This window comes from Pseudonaja textilis, chromosome 1 (genome assembly GCF_049901715.1).
Source record: "Pseudonaja textilis isolate UNSWEBS1 chromosome 1, rPseTex1.2, whole genome shotgun sequence".
Lineage (NCBI taxonomy): Eukaryota > Metazoa > Chordata > Lepidosauria > Squamata > Elapidae > Pseudonaja > Pseudonaja textilis.
Window position 1 is genome coordinate 195,545,284 of NC_141990.1, and position 17,420 is coordinate 195,562,703.

General features: G+C 39.4%; 1 protein-coding gene across 3 annotated transcripts in view; it reads left to right on the forward strand.

The window, feature by feature from the left end:
* The window catches only part of ACVR1 (activin A receptor type 1), an 89,687-nt gene that overhangs the window by 32,858 nt on the left and 39,409 nt on the right, over positions 1–17,420 (forward strand). For all 3 annotated transcript variants that reach the window (XM_087920176.1, XM_087920178.1, XM_087920179.1), the window contains one exon: positions 5,973–6,046. In XM_087920176.1, the coding sequence (XP_087776302.1) occupies positions 5,973–6,046 (74 nt within the window). The remainder of the gene's footprint in view (positions 1–5,972; positions 6,047–17,420) is intronic.

Here is a 17,420-nt window from a genome sequence, read left to right on the forward strand (position 1 = left end):
GTCTCAGGTTAAAGGATGTCATGGCACCTGATAAAGACTGACTCCTGTCAGTAGAAAAACTGCCTTGCCCATGTTACAGCCTGCCAGAATTCAGTTTGTTGCATTACAGCCTGCGAGCATTGGAAATCTGAGGGGCTGAGCCCTGAAATGCTCTCTAGGCCAAGAAGAAAATATCTGGGGCATATCTTCAACAGACTATTTCTTGGCTTAAATATTCCCCAGCCATCAGCACCCAAGGCATGAATGCCTGCATTTCACCATGTGCAAATGCTTGGCTTAACAAATTGATGTGTCTAAATTGTTCACACAGAGGGAGGAAGACTAAGAGGCATTAGTTCGTCTTGCAATAAAAGCAGCCTGTTACGTTCTTCACGTTAATATAGTACCAATAACGCTGATATTTATTGCAGAAGAACTCCTTTGCTCTCTTCCAGGCTGGCTACTTCTATTGCTATGCCTGTCTTTATTTGTCTTTATATGTCTTTGTTTTATTGGAAGATGTAAAGAACTCTCTGGCCCCATAGATTTTAAGAAGCACGAGTTGTGCATGAAACAAGGGCTCTTGTAAAAACATTAGAGAGTTATAATTAACAAAATGGTGCAAACCTCTGTAGAGTCAAATATGTCCTTCAGCAGTTTGGGGAAGAATCTGAAGTTAAAAGGTATTCCCTCCCATCCTCATCCCATAAATCCAGTGAAAAAGGGAGAAACACCTACATTTTTGTATCCTTCTCTTAATTGGTTTTCCTTGAGTATCCAGTTGTACTATTACAAGTTTGCAAGAATTGAACTGAAGCCTATCTGGAAATAGAATTGATTAGAAACTATTAAATTTCCCTGCGCCTTTGTTCAAGGAGGCATCTCCTTTCTGTCCTAAGACAGGAATGCATTGTTGTGGCATTTCTTTTGTTGCACTAAAATAGCTTTCCCTGACCTGGTGCTGTCTTGACATGTTGGGTCACAGCTGCGACTGTCCCCAGGTAGTAATACAATACTTTTGAAAGGCACCAGGTTGAGGAATGCTCTGCTAGCTAATGTACACCCAATGCTGGCTTAAATATTGCAAGTTACCTATGCCTGTGTTACATTCTTGGGGTAAATGTGGAGCGTCAGCTAGCTTTTTTGACTATCTATAGTTACCCATAAACTCACAAGCATGCCGGGGTCTTGAACCACGGTGGACAAATGATTTGTAACATGAGAACACTTCAGAAGCCTGTAAGATTTTTCCGGGGAGAGGTTCTCTTCCACAGACTTAGTGAATAGACCAGCAACCCTTACAGGCCTCATCTAATGTCCTTAAGCTTGTTAAGTATTATTTTTAAAATAATGATATATTAAGCATACTTATTAAGGACGAGGTCTCCAAACTTGGCAACTTTAAGACTTGTGGACTTTGAAGTCCACAAGTCTTAAAGTTGCCAAGTTTGGGGACTCCTGTATTAAGGGGATAAGCCATTCATTGTCTTTTAACAGCAATATCTTTAGAGTAAAGGATTCTGTCAGTATGTATCAATTTATATTTTGCAAAAAGACAATATAATTAAACAAAAGTCTTGGTTCACATTTTAGTGATCACAATTTTTTTAAAAAAAATCTTCACTCATACCACATTGTGATTCATGTCATACATGGAATGAAAAACATAAAATATGCAGAGTTTTTTTTTAGAACAAGCATTATTAACTCCTCAGTCTTTAAAGACAGTGTTAAATGAATGTTAATTGCTTCATCTTAAATATGCAGAAAGGGGTTTTTCTTAATAACAAGCTCTATGTTTTGTTTATTTTTGTTGATAAAAAGATGAAGCAGATGAATTTTTTGTGGATATTTTCCCTCTGATAAGTCCATCTATGGAAGTTATTTTGTAGCATTTTGCAAAGGGCTTTTGAGAGCAGCAATTTCACATGCTGTTCTTGCTCATCATTGCAAAAAGTCCGATTAGCAGTGCTGTAAAATGGAGCAGAAAACCTAGTGGCACCTTAAAGACTAATAGCATAACCTTTTGTAGGCTAGAGTTCGCATCATCTAATGGTCTGGCTGTATCTAGTATAGATGTCATTAGCAATGCAAAATAAATGGACGCCTTTACAGGAAATTCAGAAAGTTCAGCTCAAGGACATTTCAGTCCATAGCAGTTTATATTAAAATTCATTTTACTAGTCTCTAAAATGTTAAAAGAATGTTTGCGTAACTCTAGAACCATTTGTTTGGTGTGATTATATGATCTAATAAAATGAATGAACAATGCCTGGTTTTTTTCTTTTTTTTAAAGTAGTGTTCTGTTTGGCAAAGGTAGTATGGCTTGCTTGTTGACCTGTCTGAATTGCCTTTCTAATGTAGATAAAACAGCAATTTTATCTACAGGTAATACAGCAATTAATAGCAATTAAATTTAATCTTGGAAATAGCCTTTGTAAAAAAACCCTGCACACTTAAATAAACAAAAGTATAGAAGATATAGTGGATTAGTACTTCTACATAAATTTAATCAAAATTGTATCTAGTAGTGAGATATTGTGGTGTATGGGTGTTTGAAGAACACTGCTGTCTAACACAACATTAGGAATGTTTAGCTCACAAGTGCCTTCTAGGCCCAAGCCAGCATTTCTTTCTGAGACAATTATTATTGTTGTTGTTATTGTTATCAATTGTGTTATCAGTTTAAGACTTGTGCTAGAATTTACAACCTTAGAGATAATATACACAGACAAAACTGGATATTAGCATTTTAGGTGATATTGTGGATTATCTAAAGGTTTTGCTGAGGGAAGATGATGATAATGGTAACAGTAGATTTGTAAAGACGCTACTGTTCTTTCTTCCAAAAGGATATATTGTGTATATAAAAGTTCAATAAATTCTTGTCAGCTTATTTATTTTATCAAATAAGGTGACTCTGGGTGGCATACAACAAAGCCAAATATAAAAACCAGTTAAATCAATTAATTAATCCACATTATAAAACCAAGATTGTGAGAGGCTAATGAATTAATGTCACACATAGTGTGACTTCAAGTTTAGGGTCTAGTCTGAGTTATCTTAACTGCGTAGTAATGTTCTTTCAACTTTAGGGGTTACATAAGGTAATTATGTTGACGGTGGTTTAGATAATGCTGTTGACACACAGTTTAGAGGAAAATATAACATAAAGTTGAAAACAAAATAGGACAGAACTGCCCTGTAAGGAATAGTTTGGGAGTCATAGACAGTCTGACAGCATTCCTTTTTTGGCCATAGAAATATCCAAGGTGTACTAAAACATTGTAGGGGGTGATTTTTTTGTGTGATTTAAGAGGGGGAAAGCACTAGATATTTAACGTACTGAAACCCCAATGTATTATCCTTCCAGAATATGTCTCGGTACCTCTCTAACTAATGAGACTTGCCAACCCAACTTCTAAAACGTGTCTTGGATTCATGCCATTTCTTCATTCTAGTGTTCCATAATTCGTCTTCTTCCCCTCAGAAGAAGGCTCAGTTTTCATTGACACAGAGGGTTGTGTTTTCTAGGCTCTGATGATCTTTTTTGTTTTTGCTTTAATAATCCTCCTCCTGGTTGTTTCATGTTTATCTAGGTGAAATGCAGCATTGAAACTTGACTTCTTGGCTAACATTCTTGGCATCTGTTTACGGAGTTGATGTGTGATTTCAAAATTAACAGGCTTTCTTTTAAGGTCTATTCCTCCCTTGCTTACAGGCTAGCAGCATATCCTATGTTCTCTGAGCAAAATGGCAGCCGGCAAGAAATCTTGACATCCTTTCCAAAAGTTTCTTGGCAGGACTTCAACTGCCTAAACAGTTTGTTGGCTTATGCTAGACACTTTAGTAGAGAGCTGGGCTCTATTTCTTCTTAAGCATTATATATCAAGAAGTGCTTGACATTTGCCTCCCTAAGGATATCATTTAAACAGCTTGTCTTGATCAATAGAATAGCTTCCTGATAAAATGAATACATAATCTGTATTTTTGGCAAGCTAAGGCTGCAAATTGTTCTTTCCTTTTGCTTTTGTTCCTGCAAGGTTTGTGCGGTAACCTAGCACTAAAGACCTGGTTCGTATTTTTTGCTGGGTGCATAAAGGCTACCATTAGTAGGCGAGCATTTTGTTCACAGTGATAATCATATATGTAACATTTCAGCAAAATATTCAAATGGCGTATAATTAGCTAGAATACAGGCAGCCCAAAGCATTCATGAATTAAATCTCCTATTGCACAATTGGAATTTGGTAATTTGATTTTCCCTTCCTTTTGCCCCTTCCCCATTTTTCCTTTTAGAGCATGCAGATAGTCCTCGACCTACAACCCCAGTTGAGCCCAAAATTTCTGTTGCTAAGTGGGACGTTTGTTTAGATTGTACAGCCTTTCTTGTAACAGTTGTTAAGTGAATCACTGCAGTTGTTAAGTTGTAACAGTTTGTTTGTTAAATGAATCTAACTTCTCCATTGACTTTGTGGTCAGAAGGTCACAAATGTTGATCACATGACTCTGGGACACTGCAACCGTCATAAATATGAGCCAGTTGCCAAGCATCTGAATTTTGATAATGTGACTACGGCGATACTGCTATGGTTGTTAGTGTGAAAATAGTTACTTTTTTCAGTGCTATTGTAACTTCGAATGGTGACTAAACAAATTATTGTAAGTTGAAGGCCACCTGCATTTAAGAAGATTCTGGGTACCTCATAATAAAAAAGTTACAGAATTCCTTTTCCTTAAAAAAAAACTATTAATGTAAGTTCAAAATGTGATCTAAGATTACATTTTTTAAAAAGGCCTAGAAAATTACAATGTAAAACAATTTAGTATGTGCAAGTTGATCAGAGTCCTCTTTTCTCCTTTGTCCAAAATATTCCTGATATTTTGATGGATTCCAAAACCTCTGAATGTACTGTAATCAACATGCCTGCTTGATTCCCAGTGATGGTTAATGTAATTATGGACCAACCTTGCCAATTTGAACCCCAAATGTGCTAATTATACAAGTCCAGTTCATTGACAGGAGATATCCCAGTGGCCAACTTCCAGTCAGTGTGAAATTGCAAACTGTTACATTATGGTCTGATAGGAATGTTACCGCTGGCTCCAGTGGGGTGAGTTGATTAGATCCCCTAGTGTTAAAAAGGGGGCAAAAAACAGCCCAAACCCAAACGGATCATTTTGGTTTTTTTAAAAAAAGTGAGTAGTTTTGCTGCTACTCACAGTTTTTCTGCTGTGTGATTTTCCAAAGGTAAGGTTGATCTGCTAAGAAACGTGCAGAACTCACACATGTAAGATTAGTGTTGGGAACAGCCTTTGAACAATAACATCCCCGCTGGTTAAGATTCCTTTTCCTTTGATATTGGATGCAATGCTTTAGGTCTGGCTTTGGACTTTAAAAAAAAAATGGTCAAAATATCAGTCTTTGCTTCGAAATCTAAATATTACACACTTAAGACTGTCCATAGGAGCCAATTTGGTGAAATGGTTAAGGTACCAGGCTAGACAATGGAAGATCATCCATTCTGAGTGACTTTGAGCCAGTCACTCTCATTCAGCCCTAGGGTGAAGGCAGTGGCAACCACCTCCCAAATTTTGCAGAGAAAAACATAGGGACTTGTCAGATAGTTTCCAGGAGTCACTAACTAAAGGCGCACACACTCAGTCCCCCCACATCTCTGTTTATATTAACTGCTGGTAGAAAAGGCTTAAAAAGCCCACTGTCTCAAATTTGCGAGAAGGTTTCATATTTGTAAATGCATTATTTTGTAGACATTTGGCTGCTCTTATAAAGTTGTATTTTTTGCTGTTCCGGAATCTAGCCTCTTACAAACTCTTAATGTTAGTCAAGCGATTGTTAAATGTAGTTGGGAAAATTGCTCGTGCTTGTTGATTGAACAGTGCAGAACTATCAAATGCAATTGGTACTCGGCTAGAGTATGCTTAGTTGTGATTTTATTTTTAAAGCAAGAATCTTTTTCCTCTTTTTTTAGATCTACAATGCTAAATGGACTTATGATTGTTCCTGTTCTTGTGGTGATAGTTTTACTTTCACCGAGCAAGGCTGGTAAGTATTTGGGTTTCAGATCATATTAGTGAAATGTATTTTAATATCACTGCTGTGTTTCTACAGCTTATATTGATTCAGTGAGAAAAGGTAACTCCACAGTGAAACATTCATGTTGTATATCCTTTGGGGGGCGAGGGAGTGACTTTGCTCCAATTAACAATTTAAGGTTGGAGGCCCCATGTCCCAAGTCCCTTCTGGCTCTGTTCTTCCCAGGTTCATTATCATTTCAATTCCTGTGCTAAGCAGAAGGGTTGACTGGCTGGCCTAAATGACTGCTTCCAGTTGCATCCTGGAAAAACAGAGCATTCCATTTCTGTTTCTAGATCAGCAAAAATAAAATGTTCTTGGGCCTATGCCTTAGATTTTGTGTGTGTTCCTCTCCCGACTTCTATCAGAATTAGTTCTGTCAGCAAAGTTGGCCACACTTCTGATGTTATTTTGGAACACAGTTAAGATTGAGCTCTTAGTTGGACCTTCAAAGAGTGAGGAGATGATGGAAGCTATACCCCAGATATGTAATGGCAAATGCAGCGTTGAGTTTGTCTGTAGTGTAAACGTAGGTCTTTTTGGAAATTTCAAAACTATTTATTGTACATGGTTGTTATCTGAGGGGTCCTGGTGCTGTCTGAGCTTAGGTGTTTCATTACCCAAACTATGTGACATCATCTGTGCTATTTTACTCCCTGCTAGGCCTGATTATCTTACCTAGTTTGGGTAATGAAATGTCTGCAAGAAAACAAGTTCAGAGCAATAGCAATAGCACTTAGATTTTATATCCTTCACAGTGCATAAAGCCCTCGCTAAGCAGTTTACAGAGTCAGCCTATTGCCCCCAACAGTCTGGGTCCTCATTTTATCAACCTCGAAAGGATGGAAGGCTGAGTCAACCTTGAGCTGGTGAGACTTGAACTGCTGGCAGTAGCAGAATTAGCTTGCAATACTGCATTCTAACCACTGTGCCATCATGGCTCAGAGAGCAACAAAGACCCCACGGTTCAACCCTGAACTACACATATTCTCCTTCATTGGTACTGTTGTTATCTGCTTAAAATCTAGGGATTGAAGGAACATAAAGACCCAACAAACAAATAAATAAATTCGAGCTGGAATCCATTTATGTCCTGCTGTGTTCTTTTCCTAAAAGAAATTGTTTGGGGACAAAACCGTGATGGCATTCAGCCCAGAAGAACTTGTCAGGTTATATAAATAGGTTATTGGCATAAAGCTATTGTACCATCAGTAAAATGTTTCACCAAGAAACAAAGCAGTGAGCGGTTAAGCTAAAGTTCATGTAGGTATAAAATTTGGTTTTCCTTTCTCAAGAGTCCATATTTCGAGGGAGTTGTGTTTTGAGTATGACTATTTCTCTGGTATGAAATAAGTATGTTGTGTTTTCATATTCCCCTCTACCCTCTTTAAATTAGTGATAAGCTTTATTCCTTGAGTGCAGACACGGTTTATTCTGAGCCGAACATAACTTTAAAGTCTTTGATAGGGGAGGAATGTCTAGTGGTGGTACCCATTGTACAAACTTCCTTTTATCTTGCTAGACTTGCTAGTTTATAAGGTCAGGTATTACTTAACCCCAATAAGAGGGACCTTTTTGCTTGTTAAGAGTTCTCAGCCTTTAAAGTTGTAGGAGCATAAGATTGCAAAAAAAGTAACTTTTGAGATGACTGGACAATGAAGGCTTTTATTATCTACACTGAAGCTATCCATTATTAGAAATAACTTATAAAATAGAAACCAGTGTCTTCAGAAGTGAGGCATGCATCAGTCATATATTGCATTAGAATTCTGGTAGTTGTAAATGTTAATTACATATATAGGTATATGCATGCGCACCCGTACGTGGAGATTTATTATAGATCCTAGATCAGGGGTCCCCAGTCTGTGGCATGCCAGAAACTGGTCTGCGCAACCAAGTAGCCCCATCCATTGGATGCTGGCAGCACATGAAACCACACCTCCTCCGGTCCGTAGAAAAACCTCTCTCCACAGAACCGGTTCCTGATGCCCAAAAGGTTGGGGTTAGGCTGCTATCCTAGATGTCTTCCCTTACTCCAAGAACCATAAAGTATTTCTCTCCTACTGTTCAGACAACTGGAACTGTATCTGCTTTTCTTTAGGACAATTAAGAAACATTTTGCAGGTAGTCCTCAACTTACAGTAATTCGTTTTGTGACACATCAGAGTTACAATGGTAGAAACAGAAGTATTGTGTAGCATGTTTATATAACATTTGCTGTGAGGACAGTCCCAGTTTCTCAAGCTGATCCACCTAGTTTTCATCGTTATATTGTAATGCCCTTTTCATAGATTATTATAGACAGGCCTAATATACTGCTTTTAGAATTTTTCTTCTGTATTTTGCTCTTTCCCTTCAACATATCACTTTCAATAAATGCAGATCAAAAACAAATATTTGCCAAGATAGAATACTTAAGCAAGAAAGCTACACTATTGAAATACTCTGCAACATACTGCAAACTGTGTCACAGCATGACTGATAAAGTAATACATTTTCTAATGCCTGCTGTGTTATTTTGTACAGCATTTATTAGTTCAGATGGTACATTAGAACAAGTCATGTTGCTATTTAAGCCCAATTCCGTAGAGAAGAAGCACTAAAATAAAGGTGGAATGCCTATTAAAGGCAAGGGTTTTATACTTCCCTTCTCCCAAGACAAATGGTTAAAGATATGCTCAGGGAAAAAATGAAGGGAAAAAAAATGTCTATAAAAGTTATAAATTTGTCAGCTGCAAAGCAGGTTGAAACACCTAAAGGACCGCTTTTTTAAAAGGAGAAATCATTAAAATGTAAAGAATATGAATCAATATGCAATCTGTTTGATGATAATTTATTCTGTTATGAGAAATACTGTAAAAGGATATAAGTGGCCACAATGGAAAGAACCAAGTTTTAAAATTTCTACTTGAGGTTTTTTGAACAAATAAAATATTTTCAAAATTGGATGTTACTGCAGACTGGCAAGGGATACGGAAAATTCAGTGGTAGTGTCAAAAAGTTGTATTTATGAAGCCAATTATTAGCTTGGTCAGAGAGTTGCAATTCAAAAACGTTGTGGACTAAGTCAAATATGCCTATGAACATCCAGAAATGAGGCACAAAGCTGACAAGGCAACTTTGCATATTTGTTGCCTTCATATCTTTCCAAAGTTCGCACTGATTTTTCTATGCAGAAATAGTAAAAATGCAGCAATGATGGTAGATCCCTGAATTACATCACTGAAATCTTAAAAGATCAGAATAACCATTTATACCCTCAAATAGTATAAGAGATTTGGGGAATTCATCAACAAATGATGTGATGTCAACATAAGGTAAAATACATTGTATTAATATAATCTAATACAGTGGTCTCCAACCAGTGGGCCGGGGACCACTGGTGGTCCACGAGAAAATTTTGGTGGTCCACAGAGAAATGTCACTCCCAAAGCACCTCCCAAAGCAATTAATCCAGGCTGCATGGGAAAACAAGGCTGTGCCACCCACGTGGCCTGCGGGAACACAAGGCTGCCATTGCTTGCATTGTGAAGTAACACGAGATAGTGAGGGGAGGGGGGAAAGGGCGGAGGAGGGGAACTTGCCCCATGCACCCTACGCGCCTGGCCTGGCTACTGGGTTGCATCTTTCCACTTCTTTCTTCTTCAAGGAAAGCAGCATGTATGGAGAGCAGCAAAAGTCTTTCTTTCTCTCCCCCAAACTCTGCCAGAAATGAGTCTTTGGGACCCTGCAAGGCATCCTGCTCCAAGAGGCTGTGCCGGCAAAGACTCATTTCTGGCGGAATTTAGGAGAGAGAAAGAAAGACGTCTGCAACTTCTGCTGCTTTCCTTGCATGAAGCCCAAAGTCTCTCTCTCTCCCCTGAGAACAAAGCTGGAGGCAGTATCCTGTGATCCCAAATAAAGAATGATTGATCGGTAGGAAAATGGGGTGGGGAACTTTCCTGCAGACTTTTTTTTAGGATTTTCCCAGAGTCTCTGGTCCGTGGGATTTAAATTAAGAGTTTGGTGGTCCCTGAGGTCCAAAAGGTTGGTGACCCCTGATCTAGTAGACATGAATATTTATCTTTTGTAATACCTATCCATTCTATTGTAATACCTGCTTATAGTTTAAAAGTGCAGGTAACGCTCCTGGAAAAGTGTTAAAAAATACTTACCCTGTGAATTGCTGAACCAGATCTGGAGGGCCTGGCTCTTCTTGATGTTGCTGAACAACAACACCCAGCAGCCACAGCAACAGGGGCCAGGAGTCGCCGTAGTTCAGCAACAGTGAGATATAGCATGTTCCCCATTCTTGTGCTTAAAAAATTGCAGGAGTCCAGAAAATGAAAGGGCTTGCATGAGTTTTACACATATAAAAAAATTCATAGATACGAACACGCCAGGAAAAAAATTTTTTATAAAAAAAATCAAAACTACTTGATACCAGTAGAAGAGAATATTAGTAGCTCAGGGTTGTATTGCAGAGTTCTGGGTGTTCTCTGAGTTTGGTTATTTTCTGGCAAACGTTTTATAACCTAACTAGCTAATATCATCAGTGCTAGAAGGGAATGGGGCTTGCCACTCTCTTCTAACGCACTCCTCTCTGTTGTAGCATTGATGGTATTATCTAATTGGATAATGAAACGTCTGCAAGAAAACAACCGAGCTTAGAGAGTACCCCTAAGGACCCCTACAATACCTGAATCGTTAGAAAGATATTAACGATTGAAAAATTGTAACTTGTTGCTTTCGCCCTACAGACTTAAAAAAAGCTTATTTGTTAAGGTGGCATACCCGGGGAATAGTCTGTTTCCCTACAAGGAATGCTTGTTCATGTTTTCTGGGGGAGCGGATGGAAATAGCATAAAATATTAATAATATTGGTTTTATTTGGACATCCATAAACTACCGTAGCTAAACTCTTTTATGGGGATAGTCTTCCAAACGAAGAAGTCAAGTAAGATGAAAAACTATAGAAAGCTCAATACCGACATGAAAGTGGTAAAGGATCAGAAACAACAGATAATATAGAACTACTTCAGACTTTGTGGGGTAGGCGATTAAGCAGTTTCTGTGGAGATTCTCAGTCATCCAGATCATGGTTGTCCCAAAGGTGCTTTTTTTAAAAGAGGCAACTGGACTTTATGGTTTTTGTTTGAAGACGTTTCTCTTCTCCAAGAAACTTCTTCAGCGCTTTGGAGAAAGGGGTGAGAAGTGAAACGTCTTCAAAGAAAAACCAGAAAGTCCAATTGCCTCTTGAAAAAAACACATTTGGGACAATTAAACAGTGGTTCAGGGGGCAAAATGTGTATTCTGAGCCTTGATCAGTCCTTCTGTGCTTATTTTTTCCTGACAATTACTGCTTTCAGTATCTGATAACCTGGAGGATAAATTCAGAATAACTTTTTGTTTTTTTCTTCTTTACCACTACAATGTTAATGATTACTTCCATTTACAATATTAACATTTCTGTGTCCACCTCTCTTAATGAGGAGACGGGCCTCGTTCCATCAGATTTACCAGTATATTGCTCCATTAAAAAAGATCTTTTAAAGCTACATTCTAATCAATAACTCCATAATTATTGGCTGAGAACAAACTATCTCATAAATATAATATACCAAACATTTTTTTCAATAAGCCAACTTGTAGTAACAAATTATGCAAAGTAATGTGATTTTATATCTGTGAAATGTGCTAAATGTACCACAGGTTTATTCGATTTGTTCCTCCACAAAACCTTCCAGAGATTTTTTTCCCATCCTCCTGGCTTCACTTGCGGGCGCAGCTCAGCGGCGGGCGCATGTGCCTGCCCCTAGCACAAATGGAGCTTCACACATGAGCACGAGCACCTGCTACTTGTGTGGTCCAGGGGTTGGGGGCCCCTGCTTTAAAGGAAATGAGTAAGTTTAGATTTTTTTAAAAAAAGCTTCCATTGCAAGTTGTCTCCAACTCTAGAGGATCGTAGTCATCTCTGATTCACAACTAAAGAGCTAGCACTTGTCTGAAGAAGCATCTGTGGTCATGTGGCCAGCATGACTATACTCTGAAGGTGCACAGAACCCTGTTAGCCTGCCCACTGAAGTGGTACCTACTTACTTGCAATTAAATGCTAGGTGGGCAGGAGTTGGGGCAAGTAAGGGGAGCTCGCTCCATCATGTGGTATGTGGGTCTCGAACTTCTGACCTTCTGGTTGATAAGCCCAGGGTCTTCACTGCTTGGCCACCATGCCCCCAGGTTTAGATTAGTAGAGGGCTATTTCTGCAGGCTGAGAAGTCATGCCACTTTTTGGTTGGTTGCAAGCTTTGCCAGACTCCAAAACTGGACCTTAATGGAAGAGGTAAGGGATTTTGACCCTTAAACTCCCAAACGTCTGAAAAACAAAGATTTGCTAAATAATATCTGCACCCTAGATCTCAGTGAAACTTCAAAGAGTTCTTTGGATGGGTTCTTGACTTAGAGATTTGACAAGGTTTTGCCCACCTCCTTCAAAGTCAAAAACCTAGCTATTTATAAGATTTCTCTGTAGCGTTTCCTTAGACTAGGAGTATCTGGTTTCTTCAGGTGCAGAGCAGTGGTGGGTTTCAAAACTTTTTCCTACTGGTTCTGTGTCAGTGCATGCTTTGTGCACGCGCAACGTTTGCAACTCACCTGCTGCAAGCCCAGTGTGTAAAACAGCTGACATGTGGCAAACGGCTATGCTGTGTGAAGCAGCTGAGGTTGAAAAGCAGTAAATAAAGGTCAGTATACAGCCGGGTGGGTGGGAGGGCCCAGCAGCTGATCGTCAGAGCTACCAGTTCGATCGAACCGGGCCGAACCGGTAGAATACCACCACTGGTGCAGAGAATAGTGGACACCACAGTTGGAGTGATAATATAGGAATGCTTCTGGCAAAGCCAGTCAGGAGATTTAACAATCGTCTCACTTTGCAACAGAAATGTTGGGCTCTATTGTGGTGTTAAATTAAGGACTACCTGTAATGGTTGATTTTACAGAGTTTGTGGAACCAGCTATATTAACTGATAACCATAATGTGTGGACTGGGTATGTGAAAAACTGAACCACCTTATGGCTTAGTATCATATGTGAACCTGCCTTCTTCCCTCCCTCCCTCCCTCCCTCCCTCTGTGTGTATGTTCTGAGAATAAAACTTATAATTGTTATGATTCTGTAGTATAGGTAGTAAACCTGGATTAAAATGAAAGATTCTTTGAGAGGAGATGGTCAAATTTGATGTTGCAATGGCTCAAAGTTTTCAGATAGAGTAGATGAACTCCTTCACCTTTTCTAGCCATTGTAAGAAAGAGTTGGATAGTCTGTGGTAGTAAAAATCAGGAGCCTACCAGTCTCTCAATTTTTTTGCCCCTTTTAGCTCTATGTACAGCTTCCTTCCTACTGACAGAATGTGTAGCTTGTTCCCTTTTCATTAGATTTAACCTGTGCAGGAAACAGGAGTTCTCTTTATGGGGTTCCTTGGTGTCTCACTGTCTCTGTGGTCAAAATATTAACTGAATCATTCAAGCCCACAAATTTCCTCCAGCATTGTGTAGCAAAACCAAGTAACATAATCACCGAGTTTTGATAGCAAATGGTAAAACTCAGCGCCAGCGGACAATACCTGGAGTTCATTCAATAGCAGAGCAGACTGTGACTTTTGTAAGAAAGGAAACCCTGTTTGGCATTAAAACAGAGGTCTCCAAACTTGGCAACTTTAAGACTTGTGGACTTCAACTTCCAGAATTCTCCAGCCAGAGTTGAAGTCCACAAGTCTTAAAGTTGCCAAGTTTGGAGACCCCTGCACTAAAAGAACATTAAGCAAGGTGCCTTTCTATTTCTTACGTGTATATTCTCCCCTTCAGAGAGTGTCTTAGATCTCCTAAGTGGGCCCTCTGGCTTTCAAAGAAAATGCTGGAATTCATAACAGGTTGAAGATATTAAAAAAAAAAGCCAGGTGAATTGTTTATAAATGAGAAGGGTTATTTGGATTTTCCCTCCCAAATGCATTGCATTTGTTCTTTATACTGAGTCACGTAAAAAAAAATGCACACAGCAATACAAACTTTTACCATAAAGTACATTTGATAATAGGATGTGTCTTTCCATTATACAAGAGCAATTCTTTACAAAAATACATACACTTTTTTTCTGAATTGATCGACCAAAAGGGGAAAACCAATGCATGCTTCTGACTGGAAAAATGTCCAAGGGAAAACTAAGAGATGTTTGCCTCTGTTTATACTGTGTGTATCTTCTAAAGTACATCATGTTGAAATACCACTGGCAATTATTAAATACCAGTGGGTGATGTGATTGAACAGAATGTTCAGGGATTCCTTGGCTTCCTAATTTAGATAGGTTACCTCCAGGCTGTCCAAACGTCAGGAGAACTGTTTGATCAAGTAGTGATCAGATCAATAATGAGAATGCAAGGATTGTGTCTGTTTGGATATTGGGCCATGAAAATGACAATGATTTTAACCTACTCTAAATAGGACCTTGTTTAAAAGGCAGACTCTGAACAGCCAAAGAAACAAATGGATCATTGAACAAATTAACCCGGAGTTCTCACTTGAGGCACAAATGACCAAACAAAGCTAAGTGAAGACTTAGCACTCTGGAAAAGGCTCCAAAGATAGGAAAGATGAAAGGAAAGAGAAAAAGGATGACCAGCAGCAAGGGACTCAGTTACAGTAACAATGAATATGGTGATGGAAGATCTGAAATACCAAATCAGGAGTAGATTGTCACAGAGAAAATCCGTGTAGTTGTCAACAATGATGTGATGGCACATTATCCGTTAGGAGACTTTTGATTATAGGTAATCCTCAAGTACGACAGTTCACTTAGTGACCGTTCAAAGTTACGTGATAATCCCACCCAAGTATTTACGACACAGTCCCACAGTTGAAATTATGAATGTTGCAGCGACACGGCAATTGTTCACCTTATGAATGACCGCAGAGGCACGGCAACATTTTACTTGCCTATTCTCTTCCCACTGGCTGCCCACAATTGCTTCCCCTCTCCCGCACTGCAACCACGCCAGACTCACTTATCTTGCAGAGATCTCTCCTCTCTGCCGCGATTTCTTTGAGAGCGGGACAATTTCGCTTCCAGTATCCGATCAGCTTCCAAACACTTTCCATGCGCTGAGAGTGAAAAGTTCTGGGTGCCTTGATCTTGCAGGACTTCGGGCTACCATTCTCCGCAAAAGCAGATGGGTGCCTGAAGTCGCACGTGATCACAGCGCCCAGAAGCTTACCGCACAAAATGTTTGCCAGACGACAGGACTCTTTGAGACAGCGTGATTTTGCTTCCTTGAAGCGTCCCATCGCCTCGCAAACATTTTGCGGGGAGACTAAAAGCTTCTGGGCGCCATGATCTTATGAGGCGGAGAGGCTGGAGAGCTTGCTAGATCTTTGCAAGGTAAGTGGCCCATCGCAACAGGATGAGGGGAGCACGAAGTATTTCAGTGGGTGGGAGGAGGCCTTAGATGTTCTTAAGCAGGTGGCCTCTCATGGCCTTCCCTATCCTGAGATACCTCATGTGCACTTAACGACCTGCACATTTGATTAGCAAATGAATGGGTCAAAGCAGGGAGTTTTTGTGTTTTATGTGATTCACTCCAACGAATCCTCGGGTTATGAATGTAATTGGCAGGCTCCACTGCATTCATAACTCGAGGACTACCTGTATTCCAATAGGAGAGAATATTTGTAATAATCCAAGTGGGATCTTTGGTGCTCTCTGAGCTTGGTTGTTTGCTTGCAGGTGTTTCATTACCCAACTAGGTAACTTTCCTAGTTGGATAACAAAACGTCTGCAAGCAAACAACCAAGCTCAGAGAGCACCAAAGATCCCACTTGGATTGTTTATTGACAAATCAGATTTGTTTTGCAGTTGTAGTTTTAAAATACAAAGTATGGAATTGCAATCAGGAAATAAAACGTGCCAGAACTGAAAATCAGGGTCCATGCCATGAATTATTTTTAGATGCTGTTTTATGTAATTAGCTCTGTTTTTGCTTCAGAACCATATGTTCTTTTTCCTCCAGTTTAAAACTGTATAGCTTTGATTATATATAAATACACAGACATGTATAGAGATATTGATGCAGATATGTAAGTTTCTATTGCTTTGCCAACAAGGCACCTTGCAGAATAAATTTCACTGTTTCCAAATATAGCTTAGCACTCATTTTATAAAAATATAATTTGGCTAATTACCAATTGGTTTCAGTCTGTGTCTGTGATATGCAGTTATTGCATATCTCCAGAATCCCAGATGTATAGAATCATTAAGTGATCAGTGGAACAGTTCTAAGGGGCAGGACCCATCCTCACACTCCTGTTCCCATTGTCTCCCTTCCCCGAAGATCTGAAACCACTATTTCATGGGACAACCTCTTCTCTTCTCTTCTCTTCTCTTCTCTTCTCTTCTCTTCTCTTCCCTTCCCTTCCCTTCCCTTCCCTTCCCTTCCCTCCTCTCCTCTCCTCTCCCCTCCCCTCCCCTCCTCTCCTCTCCTCTCCTCTCCTCTCCTCCCCTCCCCTCCCCTGCCCCCTCCTCTCACACACAAAAGCAGGTGATTTTTTTTTTCAGCAGATGCCCAGAAGGCTGGGATTCTCAAAACTCTGCATACTTTGCTTGTCACAAAAGACCATCAAACTGTTCCTTGGCTGCATTGTTTTATTTTTAGACCTACTTGGGAGGTATTTGTTTCATGTTCTGCTTCGTATGCCAAGTACAGTTGTCTTTCCTTGACAATGATGTACGCAAGTGAGTAGATAAGGAGTGTCATTTAGTGCTACATCTTGCATGTTCTGTGCCCTATGTCCTATTCCAAGTGTGCCAGGTGGAAGCATTCTGTTTTTCTCCATGCTGTTTGCTTGACTATAATTAGATAAAATTTAATTCCTTCCTCCTGATTTTTAAGTGTAATTCAGTATATTCTTTGAGAAGATATTTGTTGCATGCATGATCTCTCTTGTGTGGAACTTGATAGTTACATCATTGACAGTAGCCAGAAAAGCCACACAAAGCTGTGGAGACAAAGGGAGAAGAGGCAGGGATTTCTGAGAATCTTTGTGGAGATTTCTCTTCTTGGTTTTTGAAATGCTTGGGCAATGGCCTGCTTTTAAAAATGTTCAGAACCATCTTTATGGAAGCTTAACTATGGTGAGATGTGATGTCAACATCATCTTCAGTGTGTTTGGCAAATGGATGACAAGCTAGGATTAGAATCTATGGGTGGATTCACATATCTTGAACTGTTGTTTGTCCAATATTGATAAATTGAATAAGTCTTAATGCAGATAAGAATATGGCTTAGTATGATATTTGAATCAAGTATGATTAAGGATAGCTT